Source organism: Triticum aestivum, chromosome 5B (genome assembly GCF_018294505.1).
Source record: "Triticum aestivum cultivar Chinese Spring chromosome 5B, IWGSC CS RefSeq v2.1, whole genome shotgun sequence".
NCBI lineage: Eukaryota > Viridiplantae > Streptophyta > Magnoliopsida > Poales > Poaceae > Triticum > Triticum aestivum.
Genome location: NC_057807.1, coordinates 351623718 through 351640193, shown reverse-complemented (window position 1 = coordinate 351640193; position 16476 = coordinate 351623718). Strand labels below are relative to the sequence as shown.

The following is a 16476-nucleotide window of genomic DNA, read 5'->3' as shown; positions in this document are numbered from 1 at the left end:
AATCCTATTCTGATGCATAGCCTGTCATTGCTGCTACAGTCATTGATACCTTACCCGCAATCCTAAATGCTTAGTATAGGATGCTAGTTTTCCATCAGTGGCCCTACACTCTTGTCTGTCTGCCATGCTATACTACTGGGCTGTGATCACTTCGGGAGGTGATCACGGGCATATACTATATACTTTACACTGTTACATTACTGGCGATACTGTTTGGAGATGGGGGCTGAAGGGGCAGGTGGCTCCATCCAGGTAGTGGTGGGCCTGAGTTCCCGACGGCCCCCGACTGTTACTTTGTGGCGGAGCGACATGGCAGGTTGAGACCACCTAGGAGACAGGTGGGCCTGGCCTTGTTCGGCATTCGCGGATACTTAACACGCTTAACGAGATCTTGGTATTTGATCTAAGTCTGGCTACGAGCCTATACGCACTAACCATCTACGTGGGAGTAGTTATGGGTATCCCGACGTCGTGGTATCAGCCGAAGCACTTCGTGACGTCAGCGACTGAGCGGCGCGCGCCGGGTTGGACTGCGTTAACGCAACTTCCTTTGTAATGGAGGTTGCTAGGTCTGCTCACCGGCCGCGTACGCAACATGCAGGTGTGCTCAGGGCGATGGGCCCAGACCCCTGCGCGCTTAGGTTTAGACCGGCGTGCTGGCCTCTCCGTTGAGCCTAGGTGGGGCTGCGACGTGTTGATCTTCCGAGGCCGGGCATGACCCAGGAAAGTGTGTCCGGCCAAATGGGATCGAGCGTGTTGGGTTATGTGGTGCACCCCTGCAGGGAAGTTAATCTATTCGAATAGCCGTGATCTTCGGTAACAGGACGACTTGGAGTTGTACCTTGACCTTATGACAACTAGAACCGGATACTTAATAAAACACACCCTTCCAAGTGCCAGATACAACCCGGTGATTGCTCTCTAACAGGGTGACGAGGGGAGGATCGCCGGGTAGGTTTATGCTATGCGATGCTGCTTGGAGATGCTACTTGGAGATGCTACTTGGAGATGCTACTTGGAGGACTTCAATCTACTTTCTTCTACATGCTGCAAGACGAAGGTGACTAGAAGCGTAGTCTTCGACAGGATTAGCTATCCCCCTCTTATTCTGGCTTTCTGCAGTTCAGTCCACCGATATGGCCCTTTACACATATACCCATGCATATGTAGTGTAGCTCCTTGCTTGCGAGTACTTTGGATGAGTACTCACGGTTGCTTTCTCCCCCCCTTTTTCCCCTTTTCCTTTCTTCTGGTTGTCGCAACCAGATGCTGGAGCCCTGGAGCCAAACGCCACCGTCGACGACGACCCCTACTACACCGGAGGTGCCCCTACTACGTGCAGCCCGCTGACGACGACCAGGAGTAGTTAGGAGGATCCCAGGCAGGAGGCCTGCGCCTCTTTCGATCTGTATGCCAGTTTGTGCTAGCCTTCTTAAGGCAAACTTGTTTAACTTATGTCTGTACTCAGATATTGTTGCTTCCGCTGACTCGTCTATGATCGAGCACTTGTATTCGAGCCCTCGAGGCCCCTGGCTTGTATTATGATGCTTGTATGACTTATTTTATTTGTAGAGTTGTGTTGTGATATCTTCCCGTGAGTCCCTGATCTTGATCGTACACATTTGCGTGCATAATTAGTGTACGATTGAATCAGGGGCGTCACAAGTTGGTATCAGAGCCGACTGCCTGTAGGAATCCCCCTTTCCAACTCCTTGGCCGAAGTCGAGTCTAGTCGTTGAAAAACTTTTACTAACATGGCTGTGTGGCCCATGGGCCCACGTCGCCATCGGGAGGTACTAGGATCTTTTACTCCTCGACCTTTACTCTGGGACTCTGAGCTCTCTTCTATTCGGGTTAAATGATTTCGCTAAAAACAAAACTAACTTTAGGTTCTCGCAAGTACTTTCTCCCGGAGAGCCACTTGTTACCGATGACCGCCTGCTGCACCAGAAGATTCCGAAGATACTCTACGATGTGCTCTCGAGACTATGTGCCATCGCTTTTGCAATTCACTTCCATCGATAAATCCCTCTGGATAACTACTTACACCTATCGTTCATATTGTCATCCCCAGTTGCTCTTGTTATTACAAGATGTCCTGAAATACTCTTCGATATTCCGAGAATTCTTTACGCTTACTGCCCTGCAGTTCCTTGCTGCATGAATACCCCTACGGATAATTACTCGCGCTTGCCGAGTATCCGCTCATCCACAGTTGTTCGTGTGTTTCACAAAAGTCTTCAAAATAATATTCGATCTTCCGAAAACCCTCTGGAGCCTTTGGCTCTTGAAATTCTTGCTTGCTTGCATTATGGTTAATCCCATAAGTCTCGTAGTCTTAATGACATTCATTGTCATTATCATTTTGAGTCTGTTGACTCAATATGTTTGTGAATACACGCAATCATCATTGATCCTTATAAATTACCTTTCCGGCTGAGCTTCCATTCTTTTAACTGGAGTTGGTTCTCGACCAATCCAATTGTCGTTGGTTGTACCCTAAGGCTATTCAACTTATCCATCCCTAATCAGAGCATTGCTTTTGATCCCTTGATTTGGAAATCATAATTCCTTTGCATTTGACAATTGAGTTAGTCAGTTGTTTCTATAATCTGATCTCCTTGCATTCTTCTTCCTCTAGTTGAGTACCGATACTCGTATCAGATCCCTTGTGGACCGTCAAGTCCTTTGTTGGATTTATCTGACAACGCCCTTCATATTCAATAACCTTGTGAGCCTTTCCTCGGATACATAATGCCTTTGGTAAATTGTATCCTCTGCTTTCTCAACCATGCTCTGCCATCGAGTTTGTGTTATTTACTCTTGAAACTTGTGGTATATGTTTCTAAGAAGCCCCTATGGGTTGAACATATGCCTTCTCTAAACCGTGTGAACCCGAAAGTTTTCACGAGTCATACCCTTCTGGTGCTTCACCAGACAAAATTTCAACACTACAACTTCATCGAACGTGAGAAGTGAATGAAAGGTTATGCATTGGAGAAGTGGGAGTCGACCTTGAACTTGTGTTCATGCCCATGGACACGATGTAGATCTTATCATTAAAGCTTCTCTTAAATGAATTATTCCTTTGGTATAAGTTCATCTTATATCTAGGATCTGGCCTTTTGCAATCGTGGTTCCGACCATGATTGTTCTTCTTTGATCTCATTTCTCGGACAAGTTAAAACAATTGTCTTCTATGGATCAATACACCAGACCAACCTCTACTTTGATTTGCCGTCGAGTATTACCCCCTGGTATCTCAAGATTATCACGGAACTGCATAACTTCTTATGAGTTCTTCATCAAGTGCTACATTCTCATTGATTCCAATTTTTCATGGGCTCTAAGTTATTAAACACTCAAAGACACCAATAACTGAACCGAGTCCACACTACGGTTTAACAACTCTTAGTAATCTTCTTTAAGTACGAGTTTGAACTCAATCACGTCATTCCGAGCCTACTCGACTATATCATTATCGTGCCAAATTTCAACTGTGCTACCTGGTCCTTCTTTCCGGAGCACAATTTCGATGATGGGCTAAGCTTACGTCGATCTTCCTTGTCTTATCGTCTCACCTCAAACAACAAACTTGATTTCAAGTTTGTGACGTACCCATGGTTCCAATAACCTTTCGCTTCATCATTGTTTGACTTGATGTCATCGCCGACCGATTACATCTCCATGAAACCTCTCGACAGAAATTGTCATGATCATCGTCAACATTTCGAGCTCCTTAAGGATATCAATTGAATTCCTGATGAGAAATACCATCCTTGCCCTCGATGATTTGTGTTATCATCAACCACTCGATTGCCTTCCGTTCAACACAAACTTGTTCGTGTTTTGTGTTATACCTTGAGATCCTTGCTATCCAGCATTTGTTCTCCTTTACCTTGGAGTATTGCCATCTTTTATGTCAAGAATGTTGTGAGAATTTCATCACCTCTTAAGAATTCTTGGTATCGTGATACTTCTCACCATCACCATTCTTTCTTGGTCCTCGTGTTGATTCCAACCGGGGTACCAACAAGTGAACGGTGTTGTTTGGATTCTGCACTTCTAGCAACCCTATTGCTTTGAAGTTAATTGTCGGTCGTTCGTTCTTAAACTATTGATTATTGAATCACCATTCTAACATTGGTCGTGCAACCCAACCCATATTTTGGGCGCACCTTTCAACCAATGTTTAATTGTGTATGTTTACCGTGAGCATACTTCCTTATATCATTTGATCTGACAAATGTTATCTCCTTGTTCACTTAATTGTGGAAATCCATCTTTTGGAAATCTCGATGAATTGCCGTTGAGTTCACCAGACACCTCTTTGTCCTCTCCTTGGATTAATGATGAACTCTTGTTAACGGAAATCACTTCATAGTTCATTTCCCGAGAACCTTACATTGTCATCTCGTCAATTGTGTTGCACCTTTTCTTCTCAGGCTTACTAAGTCGGAGGTATCCTGGCACTAATCAGATCTGAATCTAGGTCAGATATGATGGTTGGAACATATTTCCAAGAGTTACAACAATGGTCCTTATGTGACCCGGTAAGGTGATGTCATGCCTAGCACACCTGGCTGGAGGCCCAATTGTTATAGTTTCCCTTTTCAGCCAGGCTATCCTTTCTTCCATGAGGAAATTGTAAGACTTATTCTATAAGTTCTTCCTGATGGACCCTTTTTGTTTCCAAAGTCTGAACTTGCTTGAAGACCATGTAATGCTATCTCGAAGCATGTTTGTGGTACTCCGATTGTCAACAAGGACATTTGAAGCCAATGCTAAATGTTTCCTGCTAAATTATCCAAACACCGCTGTATGGGTAATGTCATGAAGTTTCTCTCCCCGTTTCTAAAGGGTTTTCTACATTATATCCTGTCATGGATATCTTACTCTGCTTGTCCTTGGGAAGGATATACCCTTGAAATATGTGTTTAAACACATTTTCCTTTCCATTGTTCTGCTTAAACCTGACAATCACTTTTCCTTTCCATTGGGATTGTTTAAACCTTCTTGTGATCTACATGATGTAAGCAGTAGTTTTCTCCTACTTAGGTAAACACCTCGGTGTACAATTCTGTTAGTAAGACCTTGTTTCTATTGTTGATGACATTCCGGTAACCACCGATGGATGAGAACTTTGCCTATTGGTCCGCCTCGTTCAACGAGCAGGAGAATGGTTCTCTTCGTCCCTCGCCTTGGTATCGATGTTGTTGCCGACATAACTGACAGACTAGCCTCTGACCTGCCTTGCTATCGTGACCATGCAAGATGTCACCCCTCCTACTTTTATCCCACATGGTGGGCCCATAACCCATAGTTCCACAGGATCGAAACCTGACTCTCCTATACAACACCTATTCCCAAGGTTGTTCCTCACGCTCGACTTCGTATGTAATTCACGGACCACCTGTCTAGTGATCTATTCTGGTATGAGGCGCAATACCTATTCTCGTTGCCCTGAAACCCTTTCACCTTCTGATTAGGCATCGAACGATTGCCTATCCGTTTGAAACTTCTCATGGTACCTTCTTACTTTGCTCTCGATATCTTCTTAAGTTTCAAATCGAGAGAAACTTATGCTTCTTCCCTGAGTTAACCGTCTGATGCTCGATCTTGTTAGAATCCATCCATATACAGTTTTCCCTTCTCACCCTTTCGTAAGTTCGGTGATGGTCCTGAAGGAAGGACGGTGACTTCATCATGACGACCTGAAGCAGAGGACCGAAGACATCAATGTAATGGATCGACCTCTTCGAGAAGAGCAACTATGACTGAGAGGTATCTTTAGAATTTCGTAACCAGATCCCTTCCCCTTGTAACCGCTCCTAAATCTCGGGACGAGATTTCTTGTAGTGGAGGAGAATTGTGACGCCCGGGTAATCATGCTACAGTAATTCCATGCTAATGATGCCACGTCACCTCGGTTACTGTTATTAATCTCGCGATGGTTCAAAAACGGTTCGAATTCAAATTTAAAATCAAGTCAAACGATTAAAGTTTTCAAAAGTCAAAACTAAAATGTTATTAATGTGACAAATAAATCATGGATATTATTGGTGGAGTAACAACAGTCATTATAAAATATTTAAATACCCTTAAGTGATTAAAACAACATCAAAACAATTAGTTATACTCCTAATATATTTTACCAAATACTAAACTATTTTTATTCTGAGGTAAAACTTCTTAGAACAGTGGATTAATTTGACACACTATTTTTGGAGCTGTTTTCATATTTTACTAAACCAAAAATATAGTGCAACTAAAATAAAAGAGAAATGGATAAAAGGTAAAGCAAAAAAAAATAACAAAAGAAGGAGGAAACCCCCCTGGCCAACTGGGCCGAACGGCCCAACTGGCCGCCGAACCAGGCTACCCGACCGGCCCACCCTACCCCTGCTTAACCCCCCACTCCCACCGAACCCTAGCCCATATCCCCCACTCTTCCCCCCCCCCCCCGCTCGGTCCACTCCCTCCCGATCCGATCTGGATCGGGATCCCGTTGACGCCGCCGCCGACCCCCGCGGCCACTACGCCGAAGCTGCAACCGTGCCCCGCCCCCATCGACGCCCCTCGCCGGAACCCTCCACCCCGACGAACGACGCCCCCTGCCTCCTCCCAGGTGCCCCCCCACTCGACTGGATCGGGGAGGGGCCAGAACCAGCGCCGTTCCAACGCGCCTCGACGCCGGCGCCCATCCCCTGCGCCTTCGCCGTCGTCGCCGGACGGCCGCCGCCTCGTCCTCTCCCTCGACGGACCTCATCGACCCTCCCCGAGCCCTCTGCCTAGTCCCTACGACCCGCCGTGAGCCTCGCCTCCCCTCCTCTTCCCCCCCACGACGCGCTCACCGCGACCGGCCGCGTCCCGCAACTCCACGCCGGCGCGCCGCCCGCGCCGTGCTCTCGGCCCCCATGACCCACGCGCCCGTCCCCTGTTGCGGCGCCTCGCCGCTGGCCCCGTGCCCCCTCGTGTTGATCTGCTGCGGGCGCTGCCGCCGTCGTCCACCCGCGCCCGCCGTGGCCTCTCCCCACTCGCGTCCCGCTCCGGCCGGGGCACCCTGACCCCCGTGCCTTGGCGCGCCTCGTCCACCCTCTCCTCCTCCCGTGGCCACGCCACCGCGCCGCCCGCGCGCCTCCGCCCGCCATGGCCCCGGCTAGCCGCGCCGGCGTGCCCCGCCGTCGTTGCCCTGGCGGCCTCGGCCCGCCCTACGGGCGAGTGCCCGCTCGGGTGCGCCCGGGACCGGTGCCCGTTCGCCCGTTAGGGCTCCCCCTGAGCCACTGACCTTGGGGCCCCACCCCAGAACGTTTTAAAAAAAAAGAAAAGAAAAAGGAATTAAAATAAATAAATAAATATATTAAATAAATAAATAAACAATAACTAAAATAATTAAAATATTAATTAATTAAGTAATTAAGTAATTAAGTTAATTAATCCTGATTAGGTTAACCTAATCACTAACTAAATTAACTAATCTGTAATTAAACTAAACAGAGAATGACAGGTGGGTCCCACTGGACCCACACGTCAGGTTAACCAAGTCAATGGTCAACGTTGACTGCTGACATCACCCTGATGTCATGCTGACGTCAGCATTTACTATTCTGGATAATGTTAAATTAAATAATTAATTAAATTCTAGAAATTAATAAAATATTTAGAAAATCATATCTTTTAATCCGTAACTCGGATTAAAATATTTTCAACATGAAAGTTGCTCAGAACGACGAGACGAATCCGGATACGCGGTCCATTCGTCCGCCACACACCCCTAACCTATCGAACCCGCAACTTTCCCCCTCCGGCTCCTCTGCCCGAAAACACGAAACACCGGGAATACTTTCCCGGGGGTTTTCCCCCCTTCACCGGTATCACCTACTACCGTGTTAGGGCACACTGAACACCGCGTATTGCCTTGATATATTTTGTGGTGCTTTGTTTGCTCTGTATTCATTATTTCTTCCCCCTCTTCTCTCCGGTAGACTACGAGACCGACGCTGCTGCTGACCAGTTCGACTACGGAGTTGACGACCCTCTCTCTTGCCAGAGCAACCAGGCAAGCCCCCCCCTTGATCACCAGATATCGCCTACTCTTCTCTATACTGCTTGCATTAGAGTAGTGTAGCATGTTACTGCTTTCCGTTAATCCTATTCTGATGCATAGTCTGTCATTGCTGCTACAGTCATTGATACCTTACCCGCAATCCTAAATGCTTAGTATAGGATGCTAGTGTTCCATCAGTGGCCCTACACTCTTGTCTGTCTGCTATGCTATACTACTGGGCTGTGATCACTTCGGGAGGTGATCACGGGCATATACTATATACTTTACACTGTTACATTACTGGCGATACTGTTTGGAGATGGGGGCTGAAGGGGCAGGTGGCTCCATCCAGGTAGTGGTGGGCCTGAGTTCCCGACGGCCCCCGACTGTTACTTTGTGGCGGAGCGACAGGGCAGGTTGAGACCACCTAGGAGACAGGTGGGCCTGGCCTTGTTCGGCATTCGCGGATACTTAACACGCTTAACGAGATCTTGGTATTTGATCTGAGTCTGGCTAGGAGCCTATACGCACTAACCATCTACGTGGGAGTAGTTATGGGTATCCCGACGTCGTGGTATCAGCCGAAGCACTTCGTGACGTCAGCGACTGAGCGGCACGCGCCGGGTTGGACTGCGTTAACGCAACTTCCTTTGTAATGGAGGTTGCTAGGTCTGCTCACCGGCCGCGTACGCAACGTGCAGGTGTGCTCAGGGCGATGGGCCCAGACCCCTGCGCGCTTAGGTTTAGACCGGCGTGCTGGCCTCTCCGTTGAGCCTAGGTGGGGCTGCGACGTGTTGATCTTCCGAGGCCGGGCATGACCCAGGAAAGTGTGTCCGGCCAAATGGGATCGAGCGTGTTGGGTTATGTGGTGCACCCCTGCAGGGAAGTTAATCTATTTGAATAGCCGTGATCTTCGGTAACAGGACGACTTGGAGTTGTACCTTGACCTTATGACAACTAGAACCGGATACTTAATAAAACACACCCTTCCAAGTGCCAGATACAACCCGGTGATTGCTCTCTAACAGGGTGACGAGGGGAGGATCGCCGGGTAGGTTTATGCTATGCGATGCTGCTTGGAGATGCTACTTGGAGATGCTACTTGGAGGACTTCAATCTACTTTCTTCTACATGCTGCAAGACGAAGGTGACCAGAAGCGTAGTCTTCGACAGGATTAGCTATCCCCCTCTTATTCTGGCTTTCTGCAGTTTAGTCCACCGATATGGCCCTTTACACATATACCCATGCATATGTAGTGTAGCTCCTTGCTTGCGAGTACTTTGGATGAGTACTCACGGTTGCTTTCTCCCCCCCCCCCTTTTCCCCTTTTCCTTTCTTCTGGTTGTCGCAACCAGATGCTGGAGCCCTGGAGCCAAACGCCACCGTCGACGACGACCCCTACTACACCGGAGGTGCCCCTACTACGTGCAGCCCGCTGACGACGACCAGGAGTAGTTAGGCCTGCGCCTCTTTCGATCTGTATGCCAGTTTGTGCTAGCCTTCTTAAGGCAAACTTGTTTAACTTATGTCTGTACTCATATATTGTTGCTTCCGCTGACTCGTCTATGATCGAGCACTTGTATTCGAGCCCTCGAGGCCCCTGGCTTGTATTATGATGCTTGTATGACTTATTTTATTTGTAGAGTTGTGTTGTGATATCTTCCCGTGAGTCCCTGATCTTGATCGTACACATTTGCGTGCATGATTAGTGTACGATTGAATCGGGGGCGTCACACGAGCATCGAGTGCACTGGAATCGCACATAGGACGGACTAAATAAGCAGAATCCTGCTGCTCGGTGGCAAGGTTGCCACCTTCCAGTGCGGCAGGTGGGTGGCGAGTTGATCCACCAGATACCAAAGTTGAGCCACCGATTGTTTCCTTATGGACAGTGGGAGTCCCAAATACTTACATGGGAATTCAGCCGTCGGGCATCCCAGCATGTCCCGCACGAGCTGGATCTCCTCTTGATTGCATCGGATTGGGATGGCCGCCGTTTTGCTGAAATTGACGAGCTAGCCCGATGCCCACCCGAACAAGCGAAGGATGAGAGCACAAGCTTCGAGGTCCGGTGCCCTTGGCTTGAGGAATGTGGTGACATCATCTGCATACATAGATAGTCTTTGCTTGAGCCCTGAACGTGCTAGAGGGGCGAGGAGGCCAGTGGTTGTAGCGCTAAAGAACAACTTCTAAAGGGGTTCCATGCACAGGATAAAGAGCATGGGAGATATTGGGCCCCTTGCAGCAGCCCGCGTCAGTTGAAGATCGTCTCACCCGGGACCCCATTGACCAGTATCCTTGTTGATGAAGTTGATAGGATTCCGCATATCCATGTGATCCACCTCGGTCCGAAGCCCAATTGAGTCAAAACCTCCAGGAGGAATGGCCACTGAATAGAGTCGAAAGCTTTCGAGATGTTGAGCTTCAGCAATACTGTGGGATCACGTAGTGCATGTAGACGGCAAGCAGTGCATTGCATGAGCATGAAGTTGTCATGTAGCGAGCGTCCGCCGACAAAAGCGCTCTGGTGATTGCCAACGAGGTGTGGCAGCTCTGCGGCCAATCTGGAGGCCAGTACCTTATCTAAGATTTTCAGTACCCCGTGCACGAGGCTGGCCGGCCTGTAGTCCATGAGCTCCACGGCACCTCCCTTCTTGGGAAATAGGAACACTATGGCCTTGTTGATTACGTGTAGGCCAAGCATGTTGCCGCGGCAAAATTGGTCCACATCGCGCATCAGGTCGTTCTTTATGATGGCCCAGCAAGAGGCGTAAAATCTGCTTGTAAATCTGTCCGGGCCGGGGGCCTTGTCCATTGGCATGCCCTTGATGACATGCTCTAACTCCTCCTCCGTGATGGGGTCCTCCAGGTGCGCCAGGTCGCGGCTTGGCAGGTTCAGCTCATCGAGCCTCAAAGCATGCTCACGCTCCGGGGCTTGCCCGAGTAGCTGCGTGTAGTAGTCGTCCACCACCGTCGCAATCTCCCTGTGGCTTGTCAGGACTTGCCCACTGTGCTGCAGCGACACCATCGCACTCCTGCGCTGCCGGTGGCACGCTTGCCGGTGGAACTATGCCATGTTGGCATCTCCTTCCTTAAGTTGCAGCATCCGCGACCTTTGTCTCGCAATCGTCCTCTGCAGCAAAGCCAGCCCTAGTAATTTCCGCTTGAGCAATTTGCGTAATGAGATCTCATCTGTAGTCAGCTCCCGAGAGTCCATAGCCTCGTCCAATCACGCGATCACCTCAACGGCGATCAAGATTTGCAGCTTCACGTTCCCGATCCAACGGTCACTCCACCTTTGCAACGCCTTTGCTGTGGCGCGCAACTTGTTGTCTAGGGCTATGAATGCATTGCCCGCTGAAGGAACCGATTGCCATGCTGCCTCGACCGTGTCGTAAAAACCTTCAGCCCTAGGCCAAAAAGCTTCGAAGCGGAAGCGCTTGCCCATCACAATATCCGCATTGAGATCAAGAAGCAGGGGCAGGATATTGCCGATCCCAATGCAGTGAGGAGGCAAGTTGGGTGGAGATCCTCCCAGCAACTAGAGGCAAAACACATGATGCTATTGGCCTTCCCATTGCAGTTGCAACACGCAAATCATATTCCGTGCGAAGTGGTGATCAAACACGTACCCCCTAGTGATGCTATTGGCCTTCCCATTGCAGAGTGGGGCAGGTTGCCTTTTTTTTGTTCCTTCACTTTTCTTTTCTTCCCGCGTCCTAGTTGGTCGGCGTACGTGAGGCATTCGTTTTCTTGTCTTTTCATTCTTTCTGGCTTTGCTAGTTTAACATTGTTTTTTGGTTTTCATGTTTATATTTTATTTTATTTTATTTTCTTATAAGTTTCTTCGTTTTCATTTCATGCTATTTTTACTTCTTTCTTTTCTAAATTTCATTAACATTAAAAAGTTATAATTATTATTTGTATAATTTATAAAAATATAAATTCATGAACATTTTATTAATAACATGTTTTTAGAAAAACAGACATTTATAATCATTCTTTCAAAAAATATGAATTTTTTAAGAAGATATTTTTTTATATATATAAATTTTAATTCATAAAAATCATTTATAATATATTGATGTATGGTCGATCAGCGCATTATGCTTTGTGTCCCAAATGTGATAGATGCAACAAATATATTGCCGGGCCGAGCTGGGCCGGGCTGAGCTCGCGCACTGCAAGCCCGCCCATCTCTGTTACTGTTTTCGTGACTTGAGCAGAAACAGCAATAATAATAGCGCACGAGTTTTAACTCTTTTTTCGCTCTAAAAGAAAACGAGTTTTAACCCTTGTACTATACTCCCTCCTTTCCGGTTTATAGGGCTTATCTTAAAATTTCAGTTTTTTCATTTTATAAGGCTCAATATGGTTGTTCCCCATTATATGTTCAGATTTCAAGGTGCATTAAATCATTGCATGCAAATATTAAAAGAAAATTGACCAATGCATGTACTTTATGCATGCATGCATTGCAATTAATACATTGGTAAACATAATTTTTTGAGAAAAACAAGATCATTAATTAGGTGTTTTTGCAAACTACAGAAAGTATTCCACCACTAATCATCTATCTTGATTGATGAGAATTTTAAATTAAGCTTTATAAACCGGAAAGGAGGGAGTAATAACTCACTGGAAGGAAAGCTGGATCTGACCAAGAAACAGCCTCACATCAGAGGGGAAAAGGCCATTCACCGTCGACAAGGCTAAGGTGTCGCGCACCGAGCCCCACACGTCCGCCCGCGGCCTCCACGGCGGGCCCTGCACGTGCCCGCGCGGCCACCTGGCACCGCGGTGGGCTGCGCGACGACGGACGCGTCCAAGGATGTGTTTGGTTCAAGGGACCAGCTAAATGGATATGGGTATCCCTAACCAGTTGGCTAGGGATATCACTTTTTTCTGTTTGGTTGGGCAAGTAAATTTAACTCATGTTATGTTTGGTTCGGAGGATGAAAGGTTGAGGATATCCACTGAAGGAAATCAAGGAGAGGAAAGTGTTATGCATCTCGCTCGTGTAGTCCCTTTTTTCTTGAAGCTCCTGTCGCAGAAAACTAACAAGAAAAATCTGAGATTGGAAAACCACGCACGTACACCTCACTTGCCCTTGCTCACCACGCATGCATGCCACACTCTGCCAACACGCAAGGGCACTCTGCTGCGGCAGCCACTCCTGCGAGCTCTACTCCACCAGTCGCGCCCGCTCGCGCTATGCCCGCCGGCCGCGCCGGCGCCTTGATCTGCCAGGCAGCTCCGCCGGCGCTACCTCCTCTGGCCGGCACGCGCCGCTTTGCCAAGGAGAAGGAGGGCACGAGTAGATCAGTGGACGACCTTGATCCGTCCTCTACCACGTCGTTGCTCCATTGCTGCTTTGATCTACAGCCGCCGCCGCCCACGGAAGAGAGATCTGGAAAGGGAAGGGTGAAAGGATATGAGGGGTCGGTGTCTTTTGACCGGGGAGGGGGGCGAAGAAAACGATTCGGACGGAGGGATGGCTACATCCGCCACTTTTTCACGGACACGCGGAGCCGAGATTTTCAAGAATATTCCACGAATCTGGCTGCCCGTATCCCTCCTTGTCCACGAAGCAAACACCTGATATCCTGAAAAAAAATGGCTATCCCTATCCAGGGAGGGATAGCCAGGCAACCAAACACATCCCAAGACATCGGCGGGGCCGCCCACCCCCCGCGCCGGATTCGCGTCTTCTCCTCGCTTCCCTCCACCTATAAATAACCCGCCCCCCGCCTCCACACAGAACACCAATCATTTCCTCTTCACTGTCTCTTCTCCTTTTCTGCCTTCCAACCAAAGCCCCATCCCTTGATTCGATCGATCGGGATCCTCCTCTCGCGCGCTTCTAGGACCTGCCCCTCGAAGCTTCTCCTTCTCCTTGGACCCGTGCTTGGTATGGCGCAGACGACTGTGGTGGTGCCGGAGGTGGGCATGACGGCTGCCACGCCCACTGCGTGCCCCTGCCCTGGGTCGCTGTTCCCGTACCCGCCGCCGCGTGCCGGGATGGCCGTGAGCCGCAAGTGCCTGCGGGCGGCGCAGGCGGAGCTTGGCGCGGGGATGCTCAGTGGCCTGGTCGAGTCCATGCGGGCGTCCTCCCCCACGCACGCCAGGGCCGCCGCCGCCCTCGCCGCCGGCGTCGACGACGAGCACGCCGCCTGGATGGCAAGGCACCCGTCCGCCCTGGGAAAGTTCGAGGAGATCGTGGCCGCGTCCAAGGGGAAGCAGATCGTCATGTTCCTGGACTACGACGGCACGCTGTCCCCCATCGTCGATGACCCCGACGCCGCCTTCATGAGCGAGACGGTGAGCCACTCCCCTCCCCTGTTCACCCTGCTTCCTGCAGTAGTTTTTATAGTACCCGCCATGCACCTCTGCTCAGTGCTCACTACCTGCGAACACGTTATTAATTTTCTGATTTGGAATGAGCAGATGCGGATGGCAGTGCGCAGCGTGGCCAAGCACTTCCCGACGGCGATCGTGAGCGGTCGGTGCCGCGACAAGGTACTACACCCGCCAGCAGCACCAGCAATTAATGAACTCCCATTGCCATCGTCCACCACCACCACCGCTGACGAAACGAAGCTAACCGATTCAATTTCGCAGGTGTTTGAGTTCGTGAAGCTGGCGGAGCTCTACTACGCCGGCAGCCACGGCATGGACATCAAGGGCCCAGCCAAATCCTCAAAGTCCAAGGTGAATTAATGCTCCTCTCGCCCATCATCTAATCTACCTAGCCGCTAGCATGGCCGCTCGATCTATCTATCCCCAGCTCCATTTTTGTGGGCACGAATATTCCCATATCTTCCCAAACTAAAGGCATATACCTTTTGCCCCGCAGGCCAAAGGAGTTCTCTTCCAACCAGCAAGCGAGTTCCTGCCCATGATAGAAGAGGTACGCACCTTCAACCTCGCAACCGCCCACTCATTCGCACCAGAAATCTAGTCTAGTTAGAATAAACTGTTCTAAACTCGAATTCATGCATGGTGCTTCTTCAGGTGCATCAACGGCTGATAGAGGAGACGAAGCACGTAGCCGGGGCCAAGGTGGAGAACAACAAGTTCTGCGTGTCCGTCCACTTCAGATGCGTCGACGAAAAGGTAGGCGACGGACGGAACAGAACGGAAATGGGCGCTGCCACCGCGAATGGCAGCCGCTTTCCTTCCCATTTATAGCTTTATTTATCCCTCCCCACCACCTGTATTCATTCACTTAACCACCGCTAGTGCTGCTACTAGTATAAAATTAAACCTCCCTTTTGTCCCTAGTGGAGTAGTGGGGAGGTTAGTTAGGTTTAATCACTTAACTAGTGACTGATCAGCATCATGATGTGCAGAGCTGGGGCGCGCTGGCGGAGACGGTGAAGGGCGTGATGCGGGAGTACCCGAAGCTGCGCATGTCGCAGGGGCGGATGGTGTTCGAGGTGCGGCCCACCATCAAGTGGGACAAGGGCAAGGCCCTCGAGTTCCTGCTCGAGTCGCTGGGCTTCGCCGACTGCCCCAACGTGCTGCCCGTCTACATCGGCGACGACCGCACCGACGAGGACGCCTTCAAGGTGCTGCGCCGGAGGGGCCAGGGCGTCGGGATCCTCGTCTCCAAGCACCCCAAGGACACCAGCGCCTCCTTCTCGCTGCAGGAGCCGGCCGAGGTCATGGAGTTCCTGCTCCGCCTCGTCGAGTGGAAGCAGCTCTCCAGGGCGCGCCTCAGGCTGCGGCGTCAGGCCGACGCCTGATCCAACGGCCGGACTAATTAATTCACTACGTGTAGCTTAATTAGCTAGTTAATGAATCCCCTGCTCATCCGAACAAAGCCAAAGGCTACGTACGTGGATGGGAAGAAGGAACGTACTATGGCGAACCTGTGGCTGTGGAGCATTGTTGCGCCACATGTTGTGTTCTAATTAACCGCCCTTCTTTTTGTGGGGATGTATACCGTACCTACCGATTATGCATGCATGTAAATTACCTTTGTCCACGTACAAGGGGAGGAACCATGGAATAAAGAAAGAGCAACCTGAGTAAATAGCATCAACAAATGCCTTCTCTGTCCGTGCATCCGCACACCATCATCAAAATTTGTTTCAACTACTACTACACTACAATCCTAGTACAAGGGACATGTTATTCGTAAGTTGTCTCAAAATAGTCAATTCAAATTTCCTAGCCGTTCGATTCAGATCCAATGGCTGCCATACGTCTTATGTCATCCTTTTGCCCTAGTTTCTTCTCGACGTCTTCTTTTTTCCTATTGCTCTTGCCACCGACGTCGGTCGGGCATGCAGGTGTAATGCGAAACGCGCGCCTACCTCGCATGCATTGCAAGGATGATCAGCTGCATGCATGCATGCATGTGATGTGCGCTACTGGTGTCGATAGAGTACACGTACGCCTCCGCGGCTTGCCTACCAAAAAC

The 16476-nt window shown here is 49.5% G+C and overlaps 1 protein-coding gene across 1 annotated transcript; it reads left to right on the top strand.

The window, feature by feature from the left end:
• The first annotated feature begins 13814 nt into the window (after nt 1-13814).
• On the top strand, nt 13815-16091 carry LOC123111822 (probable trehalose-phosphate phosphatase 7). The gene is made up of 6 exons (XM_044532697.1): nt 13815-14369; nt 14496-14567; nt 14670-14759; nt 14905-14958; nt 15063-15164; nt 15401-16091. The coding sequence occupies exons 1-6, from the start codon at nt 13962-13964 to the stop codon at nt 15794-15796; spliced, it is 1122 nt and encodes a 373-aa protein (XP_044388632.1). The 5' UTR covers nt 13815-13961; the 3' UTR covers nt 15797-16091.
• Nucleotides 16092-16476: the final 385 nt, after the last annotated feature.

What these genes read in the sequence shown, in the direction of transcription:
- LOC123111822 (XM_044532697.1), top strand. Translation starts at nt 13,962, where the DNA reads ATGGCGCAGACGACTGTGGTGGTGCCGGAGGTGGGCATGACGGCTGCC. An exon ending in GCGGTCGGTGCCGCGACAAG is followed by an intron (nt 14,568 to 14,669) that starts GTACTACACCCG and finishes TCAATTTCGCAG; the next exon opens with GTGTTTGAGTTCGTGAAGCT. An exon ending in CCAAATCCTCAAAGTCCAAG is followed by an intron (nt 14,760 to 14,904) that starts GTGAATTAATGC and finishes TTTGCCCCGCAG; the next exon opens with GCCAAAGGAGTTCTCTTCCA.